The 11,191-nt window shown below is 34.3% G+C and overlaps 1 protein-coding gene and 1 long non-coding RNA gene across 8 annotated transcripts in view; one reads left to right on the top strand and one right to left on the bottom strand.

Annotated features, from left to right (window-relative positions):
- kcnk4a (potassium channel, subfamily K, member 4a) overlaps nucleotides 1-11,191 on the bottom strand; it is a 56,959-nt gene that overhangs the window by 20,837 nt on the left and 24,931 nt on the right. For 5 of the 6 annotated variants that reach the window (XR_012390220.1, XR_012390219.1, XM_068213303.2 and 2 more), the window contains 2 exons: nucleotides 7,657-7,843; nucleotides 2,183-2,319 (listed from right to left, as the gene is read on the bottom strand). Coding sequence is in view for 3 of the 6 variants with exons in the window: in XM_068213303.2 (XP_068069404.1) it covers nucleotides 2,183-2,319; nucleotides 7,657-7,843 (324 nt within the window). In the remaining 3 variants the exon portion in view is untranslated. Of the gene's footprint in view, nucleotides 1-2,182; nucleotides 2,320-5,258; nucleotides 7,844-11,191 lie in introns of those variants that run through there. The other variant, XM_073922529.1, reaches the window with a different exon arrangement.
- LOC137487564 (uncharacterized) lies at nucleotides 8,297-9,910 on the top strand. 2 transcript variants are annotated; one of them, XR_011006169.2, is made up of 5 exons: nucleotides 8,297-8,341; nucleotides 8,877-9,010; nucleotides 9,135-9,292; nucleotides 9,408-9,503; nucleotides 9,675-9,910. It is a non-coding gene; the product is annotated as an uncharacterized lncRNA (long non-coding RNA). The 2 variants fall into 2 exon arrangements; XR_012390221.1 differs by having other exon boundaries at nucleotides 9,135-9,316.

Below are 11,191 nucleotides of genomic sequence, written 5' to 3'. Positions count from 1 at the left end.
TTAGAGTTTGAGCATGCGATATTCTGTTGTGCGGTGCTGCGAAAAGGGAAGGGATTAAACAAGCTTATTAGACATTTAAAAAAGCGAGCGATTGCTCCATGTTTGAAATTTCTGTCCACAGAGGTCATGTTTTGATCCTCGATTGGTCTCCCGCAGTCAAGTGATGCGATTTCGCAGGTCAGAGTTCACCGAGCTTGAACTTTGCACCGCAGCAACCTGCAAAACTTGTCGCATGACCCTGCGTTTCTGGTCTGACGCATTCGCGTGCGTGTGAATGGACATCTATGGGAGGATAAGCCCACTGTGGCCGCAGCTTGAATCTGTAAATCAGTAAATTTTAAACTATTGTTCACCCAAAAATGAAAATCTTGTCACCATTTTCTTACCCACATTACACTGAGATTTATATTTTAATGTAACCTTGAGAGATTTACACTGACCCTTTGTTCACCTTAACCTTTTTTTTTGCTTAAAAATGATTAGAAAATCAATGTAAAGGTAATCCATATCACTCAAGTGGTATAAAACTACAACCCCAAATCAGAAAAAGTTAGTAGAGTATGGAAAACGCAAATAAAAAAAAAAGAAGTAGTGATTTCTAAATTTACTTTGAATTGTTTTTCATTGCAATTTAATGTGTTTCTCATAATTTTGCTATTTTTTTTTTCTCCAAAATAAACATGTATTACAAATTTGGTTCTTGCAAATGTATTGTTGCATTGGTTCTTGTATTCCTTTTCACAACACTTAAAAGACATTTAGGCACTGAAGACACAAAGTGGTAAAGTGTTTTAGGTGTAAATTTGTCCCATTCTTCCTGCAAACAAGTCTTAAAGTGGGAAACAGTACGGGGTCTTCGTTGTCACTTTTTACGCTTCAAAATGCACCACACATTCTCTATTGGAGACAGGTCAGGACTGCGGGCAGGCCAGTCAAGTTCCTGTATCCTTTTCCTCCGCAGCCAGGACTTTATGTGTGCAAAATGTGGTTTTGCATTGTCGTGTTGAAATATGCATGGGCGTCTTTGGAAAAGAAGGAACCAAAAAAAAGCTCCAAAATCTCTATGTACTTTCAGCATTGGTGCCATCACAGAAGTGCGAGCTACCTTTGCCAAGGGCACTGACACAACCCCATTCCATGACAGACCCTGGCTTTTGGAATTGTTGCTGGTAACAGTCTGGATGATTGTTTTCTTCTTTGGCACATGGCATCCATTTCTACCAAAAAATACCTGAAATATTGAGTCATCCAACCAAAGTACATGTTTCCACTGTGTGACGGTCCATGCCAGATGCCTTTGAGCGCAGAGAAGTCTTCTGGACATTGCTAATATAGGGCTTGCTTTTGGCACAGTAAAGTTTTAACTGGCATTTGTGGATGTAACTAGGTATTGTGCTACTTGACAGGTTTTCCAAAGTAGTCCTGAGCCCATGTGGTGATATTACATATAGATGAATCAGGATTCTTAATGCAATGCCGCCTGAGCGATCGGAGGTCACAGAATTTCAGCTACACACTGAAGTTCCTTGAATCTTTTAATGATGTTATGCACTGTTAAAGGTGAAATATCCAAATGTCTTCCTATCTTTCTTTGGGGAACATTGTTTTAAAACATTTCAATAATTTTCTTACGTATTTGTTGGCAAACTGGCGATCCACAGCCCATTTGTGCTCCTGAACGACTAGACCTTTCTTGGATGCAGCTTTTGTAGCAAATCATAATTGCAATCACCTGTTGACATCACCTGTTTCAAATCACATAATTATTTAACCAATTTACCTGATTACTAGCCCTAAATTGCTCCTGTCTCAACATTTTGTTGAATGTGTTGCAGGTCTGAATGACAGGAAAGGATGTATATTTACAAATGAAATGACATATTTTGTGTTCATATTGTCTGCAATGAAATACAAGTCAAATTTAGATATCACGTCTTTCTTTTTGTAGTTCCGTTTTTCATACTGACCCAACTTTTTCTGATTTGGAATTGTAATTTCAATAAGCAATTGGAATACATTGTGCAAACATTTACATTTTTATTCAATGTTTTAAAAACACGTACAGTAGATTAGTGGGGACTTTTACACCTATGTTAATTGTTAAACAACTATTCATATGAAATCAATTTAAAACAACAATAATGGTCCATAATAACTAGATCAGCCCATTGTTCTCTCTCACCTCTGCACGCGTCTTCTTTGAAAGGACTCTAAGCCAGTTCCCAATCATCGTGAGGATGGATGCAAAATACGCCAGACCAAACACTATCCACAACCACACCAATGGCTTGTACAGGGGCGTTCCATCTCTCCTGTTCTCTGGAATAGAGAGAAAAAAGTAATGATAATGACACATGGGTTGTTCACAAGGGTGGCGTTGCCTAGTGGTTAAAGCCCAGAGCTGGTATAACAGGAAGATTGTTGGTTTGAGGATTGAGCCGTGAGCAATCACCGTAGTGCCCATGAGCACTTAAAGGAATATTCTGAGTTAAATACAAGTTAAGCTGGACCAACAACTAGCATTCAAAGCTTTGAGGTCAGTACGATTTTTTTAAAGAAAGAAGTTTCTTAGGCTGTGTGTCTACCAAAAGGTTTGTAGCCAGCTGGCCAGTGTTTCTCTAAAACAAATAACTGTGGCCATTTGAGAGCTTCTGAGCACATCATTTGTTTATTATTATTATCTGTTTAGACGCTTTGTTTACTGTGATTCAAAAAAATCTGCAGTACTGTTGGTTACCGTCCTTCCTCTGCTGTGATTGGACAGTTGGCTAGAAAGTGATAGTACTTGCATCTCCATCAACCTATTTTATGTGCATTTTGGAATATCGCAAATAACCCTAGATCAGGGGTGTCCAAACTTGGTCCTGGAGGGCCGGTGTCCTGGAGAGTTCAACTCCAACCCTAATCAAATCAGTTAATCACGCTATTACTAAAACTTCCAGGCAGGTGTGTTGAAGCAAGCTGGAGCTAAACTCAGCAGGACACTGGCCCTCCGAGATCGAGTTTGGACACCCCAGCCCTAGATGGAAACACCAAGATGCGCATACATTTTGAAAATGCACATAACAAAATATGCGCACATTAGTTACAAATTTACATAAACTATAATGGAAACGCATGTACCGAATGAATTCCAGCATGAGCATCAAAAAAAGTGATTTTTGTTTCAACAGATCATAGGATCACTAAATGGCAGAATCTGACAGGAATGTTTGGGTGGACGATGAGGTCCGAACATTTTTAAATGTTATATATGAGAAAGAAGTGACGGCAATCCTTGATGGAAAACATCAGCAGAACATGGAGATCTCACGAATGAAGTTTTCTCCTCCAAAAGCAAGATGACATGAGAGAGCACAAGATGCAAGATAACATGTGCGTTTCGTCTACATGTTTTAAGACGCAAGTTATTCTCCTAACGCAGCAACTTTCATTTTTCTTTTGATATTTGGTGCCAGTCTATCAGGAAATTATAATTTTGGACTCGTTAGATGGAAACAGTTCTTCATTTGCAATTGTTTTATGCAATATTCCAGTTTTGCGCGTAAATTTATTTAGCATCTTTGGATGGAAACATGGCTTGTGATGTGCGCTTTGTTCTTTGTCTACAAAAAAAAGCTCTTCTGCAAAGATTATTGTAGTCTTTTGACTCTTTCTTCTGATGATGGTTTGGTCACTGCAGAGATTTTAATGCAATTTTTTTTAAATGTCAATACACAGTTATGTTGAGATACAGATCCTTACTCTGGTCAGCTAAACTGGTGATCAATTCCAGCTACAGTGTTGAACTGATTCAACTCATGAAATTTGCTCATGAAAGGTGCCAAAGAATGATTATCTGGACATACCTACACTACCTGACAAAAGTCTTGTCGTCGATCCCAGTTTTAAGAGCAAAATTAATAACTTGACTTCTAGTTGATCATTTGAAAAAGTGGCAGAAGGTGGATTTTTTTTAAGAAGAAGAAGAATCATCTGTTGAACTGCATCCCAATCATCACAAATACTGCTAAAGACCTATTGGAACCCACATGGACTCAAGATTCTCACAGAAATTAATCAAGTTTGGTGAAGGAAAAATCATGGTTTGGGGTTACATTCAGTATGGGCGCGTGTGAGAGATCTGCAGAGTGGATGGCAACATAAACAGCCTGAGGTGTCAAGACATTTGTGCCCATTACATTACAAACCACAGGAGAGGGTAAATTCTTCAGCAGGATAGCGCTCCTTCTCATACCTCAGCTTCTTCCAAGTTCTTGAAAACAAAGGAGGTCAAGGTGCTCCAGGATTGGCCAGTCCAGTCACCAGACTTGAACATTATTGAGCATGTCTGGGGTAAGATCAAGGAGGAGGCATTGAATATGAATGCAAAGAATTTCGATGAACTCTGGGAGTCCTGCAAGAACGCTTTCTTTGCCATTCCAGATGGCTTTATTAATAAGTGATTTGAGTCACTGCAGAAATGTATGGATGCAGTCCTCCAAGCTCATGGGAGTCATACACAATATTCATTCTTTTTCCACAACAGTATGACTTAATATTCTATATTGTACATTATTTCTGTTAAGTGGCAAGACTTTTCACAGACCTTACTATCCTAATTAAATAATTAAAAATCAAGGCATGATCATATTTTATTTTGAGCCACTTCTGATACCGAATGATCAACTAGAAGTCAAATTATCATTTGTTCTTACTAAAACTTGGATAGATGACAAGACTTTTATCAGGTAGTGTACAGTAGGCATAGCGGGATAGTAAGTATTAAGTACACGGACATTACATACTGTGAGATTTAAACGTCATTGTTTCCAAATTCTTTTGTAAAAAGTGTAAATAGGTATACTTGAAACATCCAGGCATGTGTGTTGAGGCAAGTTAGAGCTAAACCCTGCAGGGACACCAGCCCTCCTGGACCGAGATTGGTGACCCCTGATGTATAACTAATGTATTAGGTATAGTTATAAATCATTAAAATACAGTTATCAAGTCATTCATAACTTGTTAACTAACAGTTTGTAAGTTATCTATTGACAATCTATAAGGCCCAGTTATAAATAATCAATAAACTATTAACTTTTATTTAACAAGTGATTTATAACTCATTAACTAACAGTTTATTATTGGACTATTAACTTCTTATAATGGATAGTTATTCTAACATGTTACCGAATATGAGCTGCTTCAGTCCAACATCTACATTAGCAGGATGATGAAGATTTGATCTGATTTTTTTTTTATTTGATGTATTTATTTTTGAACAGAAATATCATACATAAAATATCATTAACAAAAATTACATTTCAACATGGCTGAACATGGAGTGGGATGAAGCACAAGCTTATTATTTTCCCACCCATATTTCTTCTTTTACTTATCTCTTCTTTTTACATGGGACATATTTTATCCTTTTGGCATCTTAGACATATTATATGTTTGATTCCATTTGTACCTTGACATTTTGTAACATAGAGCCCAAAAAACATAGTACTGCAAACAGCCATTAATTAAAACTAAATCATGCCTTTCTCATTTGATCCTTATTCAATCACCTTCCTCATTATATTCCTTTAATAATATATATTTATACCACTTTTTAAATTGAATATTATTCTGATATTGTTTAAAAATCTGATATAGACCGTTCCATAAACAGACATACACAAACTTTTTAAAGTTGTCCTTGTTTTCAACCTCCTAAAATTTTGTTCTTCTCTCAGATATCCCTCTTGTCTTTCTTCAAAAAAGTTTTGTATGCATTTTGGAAGTAATTTATTCCTAGCTTTAAACATAAATTGTGCTGTTTTAAATGAATCCAAATCATTGAACTTAAGTATCTTCAATTTAAAAAATAAAGGATTTGTGTGCTCCAAATACCCCACATGTTCTATCAATCTAATTACTTTTTTCTGAATTGTACATACGGATTAGATTAATATGTAATTTCCCCAAATTTCAACTCATATATGGCAACATAAGTGTATTATATAATATATACATTGATAGATATTGATACATTGATAAAACTTTTTTTATTGCTACAGTTTTGACTAATTTTGATATCCCACTATTTATTTGATTTAATTTTTTGATCCAATTCAACACCAAGAAACTTAATTGCATTTACTCTTTCTATAACTTCATTATAAATATGTAAATCTATATTATAGCTATTTTTTAATTTCAAAAAGATGAAACCAGAGTAGACATTTCAGCAGGACAATGATCCAAAACACAGCCAAGGAAACTCTTAAATGCTTTTAGAGAAAGAAAATCAAGCTGTGGAATGGCCCAGCCAATCACCTGACCTGAACCCAATATAAATTACAAACTAAAGATCGGATTTGATAGATGAGACCCTCACAACCATCAAGATTTTTACACTCTGTTGTAAAATATGAATAATTTTTTATTATTTTTTATTTATATTTTTTCTTTTTCTTTTAATCAAACAATTATTTGTATTGGTCATGTAAGGGTCATATATTAACTGAACTTCTAATGTTGTGGGTGAGTGCTGTGCATACTAATTAGCATTTTTGCAGAAGTAGATAGATGCGGGTCCAAAATTAAATTCAGCTCTGCAGAAACTTCCTGTCTGAAGAGAGGTGTTAAAACTGAACACAGAGCACAGAAAGATGTATGCTTTGTTGTTGTGCACAGAATTCGTAGAAAAGGAGGAAGTATGTCAAAGGTGCGGCCAATGGAGGACTGAACAATGACTGAAAAATGACGTTACAACAAAACTCCTACTGTTAAGATCAGTTGTGTATATATGCTGGAGTCAGGAAATGTATGTTAGTTGCGAACCTCTTGAATGTAATTCTTGTATTGCATTGGGGTAATGTAACCCAGAGCTCTGTCATCTAATTGTTCATTTGTATCCAATAAATTGTTACAATTTTTGACATTAAAGAAAATCCTCTCCAGACCTTTTCTTATTGAACACGCATGGAATTGGCTAGATATTCCAACAACTCCTGAGCAACTCAAGTGACTTCATTCTCCATATGTGAGGCATCTTTAAACTGCCCTTACCAAAAAAGCCTTTTAAATAAAGTATTAAACACATTTCAGTAGTTCAGCACTTTCTCCATGTGTCATTCCATTGTTATTACACACAACTAATTTTTCAGATTTGTTCCGTTTTGTTTAATTTTACGTTTGTATTGTTTGGATTTTTACCAAAATCTAGTTTAACTCCATGTCAGCAGCTCCTTTAGAATTATTATTCTCAGGAAAAAACCTGACGTGTTCAATACTTATTTACCCCGCTGTATAGACTGGGATGAGTGAATTTAATGGAGTACATGTAACTTTATATTTTAATAAGTGTACTGTAAGTGACTTTAGACAAAAACACGTCTTACATGACAAACTACTTATTAAGATCTCGAAAGATTTTCACTGATAAGTGCATGCTCTGCTCTGTTATTATAGCTATATCAATTAGTTTTGCTACAATTAGTGTCTACAGCTTTCAGAAACCGATAATTAAATGAAATAAATGTCTGCGAGTTGATGGCCGTCTGGACCACAAAACATCCTGCGTTTCCTTGCATAATACAATACTGAGCTCCTTAACAGAATTATCAAACGGTCACATGACACAGTAAACCGAATAACATAATGATTATAGTATGTATATTTGTGCACCTGCCACATAGTCCCCAAAGCCCACCGTGGTGAGTGTAATCACAACAAAATACACCGCTTCCAGCAGGCTCCAGCTCTCCACTTCCTGAAACACCATGGTCGGCACGGCGATGAAGACCAAGCAGCCAATCAGGATGGAGAACACAGCTGAGATTATGCGGACACTGGTGGGCTTCACACCCTTGCGCTGTTCAGCAAAAGAAAATCACAGTATAAATTGTTGATACAGATCCAAAAACATAGCGACATCCTAAAAAACACAATATACTGCAGTTCTTTGCTATTTTTAAATGGTATTTGATGCTTATTAGGGCTACAAATCCATTTTCTTTAGTGCAAACTGATTCTTTCTGAAATAATCTCATGTACACTGTAAACCCTAATGCTGTAACTAATTAATTGAATTGAGTACTATTAACTTAAATCATTAAAATTCGTTTATCTTAATTAACCTTGATGAGTATTTAGAACTTTTTCTTATTTTTGAGATTGAAAAAATTTAATCTTTCAAGTAAGGTGAACAATTCTGCTGGGTTTAATTTATACAAAATGTCTCTTTAAAGTTTCATTAACTCAAAATCTGTCAGCCCAGTGATTTTGCGTCTGACGTCATCCAGGTTCACGTACGTGCTCATGCTTCATTCGTTTTTTTCAAGATGGCGGATCGGCCTCGCTTCACACTACAGTAAGTAAAATATTTACAAATCCAAGAAATATTAAATGTATGTTTTAATTAATATAATCACAGTAACAGTTCAATGTAATGTAGAGTTAATCAGGGTGCGTTTACATGTCGTACATTACAGAAAACATGTTTAGCCTCACTTGTTGCTAACTAACGTTAAAATATATAAAAATATTATAAAATAAAATAAAATATATTTTTAATTAAAATATAAAAATATAATATTTTAAAATATTAAAATATATTTATATCTTAAAAATATAAATATTTTAGTCTATATATTTTTACATCATTAGACAATAAGGTAAGTTTTGTTATTTCTAGCTTTTAAAATCAGGCCTTAAATTTCTTTGTCGTCCTATTCAGTTTTAGAAATTTCAATACTGTTTAAATTAAATCTGTGTTCATCAAATCAAAGCAACTAACATGATAATCAGCTCTATTGCTAACCGTTTTGGAGGTTAACGTTAGACATCATGCAATTGTACTACTTCCACTCTCAGCTAAATGACACTGTGACTTTGTGTACTTACAGAATTGAAGGTCGGGTGTTGCTGACTACAGATAGGAACTACAAGGAAAGTGAAACTTCAGCTAGACCTTGAGTTCAGTTTACAACATGAAGATCCTGCTTTCAACATCTGATCAACACCTGATTTTTTATCTGAGGTAAAAAATAGATAAGTAAATGAAACATAATAATAATATTAATAAATTTTTTTCTAGAATTGTATATTTTGTGGTGTGGGTTTGTTTTATGAAATTCTCTCTTGTTTCTTTTTGCTGTTTGCAGAGTACCAACATGTTACAAATGAGAATTTTCCCCACAAATTCTTTGCACAACTGGACCACCACCTATTTCATTTGATGACAATTTCAAGGCAAACAGCATCCAAAACTGGCAAGACAGCAGATACCCTGGCTAATCTTTTAAAGGCTTATGATGAGCAGGTATGTTTGGGGTCACGTGTTAAAGTATACATTAAAATATAATTTGAATTTTTTTTTTTTTTTTTTTAATTGATTTAAAATCATTTATTCATCATTTATTATACTTGATTTCCAGGAACTGCATGATGTCAGTTCATGACGGACTACTCTTATCAGAGGTCTTTTGGTCTTGCTGCGTGAGCGTGACTTAAGATTCTTTAGGAACACCCTGGTAAGACTTCATTCATTCTTTTCACAATTAGGCATGTTTAATAAAAAGATGAAAGTTTTGAAAACTTTTACTTAACATATTTGTAATCACAGATAGTTGATGAATCATATAATATTGGCTCAGTCATTTTGATACTGTCCTTACATTAATATCCTTGAATTATATTTTTAGATTGATAATCCTGCTGACTGAAGATGCTTTATTGGCCCTGCATTCACTGAGGGTCTCTGTTGTCCTGAAGAATGAATTGGACACCACCCACAGCACACTTCCAGACCTTTCTTGTCTTGTATGGATTAATGTATGTTCTTCACATAATATATAGTAAAGGACTTTGAACTTGTGCAAAAAGTTTTGCTTGGCATGGATGATGGAAAATAAAAAGTCTCGTAGCATGGAAACCTTAAAGAATGAGTTGATTGCTTTGTTTTTTTTTACTTAATAAAGACTGTCTCTGGGGTAGTAACTTTAAAACATTTATTTACCTTTAATTCGTAAGGGTGCATTTTATTATATATAGGGATAGTTTGTCCAAATGTAAAATTCTGTCATTTACTAACTCTTCACTTGTCCCAAACCTGCTTGAATTTCTTGTTTCTGTTGAACACAAAAGTTAAGTAAAGCTGACAACCTGTAACCACTGACTTTCTAATAGGAAAACAAATACTGTGGAAATCGGTGGTTACAGGTCTCAGCTTTTTTTTTTTTTTGGTCAAAAATAACCTTTTAAGTGTTCAACAGAAGAAAGAAACTTAAACAGGTTTGGAATAAGTAAATGACAGAATCATAGTTCAACCAAGACTGAATATATATATATGCTCTCCGTCAAACAGAAATTGGGGGAAAAAATAAATGGGGGCGAATAATTCTGACTTCAACGATATATATATATATATATATATATATATATATATATATATATATATATATATATATATATATATATATATATATATATATATATATATATACAGTTTCTGTGTAGTTTACACTAAACGAGTCACTTCACAGAATGTGCACTTATTATTTTTTTAACGAATGCCTTATTTTATTTGTGAAACTGACGATGGAGAAGTTAATTTTAAAAAATGCTATCAAAATGTATGAGCTGGGTGATTTAAGTATTCAAAGTTGAAAGAAATTAAAGCAATTAAGTTAATTGGTATTAAAATGTATGAGCTGGGTGACTAAGTATTTAAAGTTTGGAAAAATTAAAACAATTAAGTTAATTGGTATTAAAATGTATGAGCTGGGTGACTTAAGTATTTAAAGTTTGGAAAAATTAAAACAATTAAGTTAATTGGTATTAAAATGTATGAGCTGGGTAACTTAAGTATTTAAAGTTTGGAAAAATTAAAACAATTAAGTTAATTGCAATTAAAACGTATAAGCTGAGTAACTTGGGTATTTTAAGTTAGGTGAAGTGTCTTGCATGAGTACAACAAACTCAAAACTTAATGTTTCTGTTTACTTAAAATAGATAATTTCATAACTTAAAAAATTTGACGTAACTGATTACCTCAAATTTTTTGAGTTTTGTCAACTTATTCGGGATTACAGTGTAGCCGAGAGTTAGTTGCAACATGGGAGAAATTTAACACCCAATTTCTGCAAATAGGAACTTATTACCTATCAACTCAATCACTGCACATATGCTTAGTTTAGTTTTTATGCCACACATGAAACTT

The sequence above is a fragment of the Danio rerio genome, chromosome 14, assembly GCF_049306965.1.
Source record: "Danio rerio strain Tuebingen ecotype United States chromosome 14, GRCz12tu, whole genome shotgun sequence".
In the NCBI taxonomy this organism is placed as follows: Eukaryota; Metazoa; Chordata; class Actinopteri; order Cypriniformes; family Danionidae; genus Danio; species Danio rerio.
This window is presented reverse-complemented; position numbering and strand designations above follow the sequence as displayed.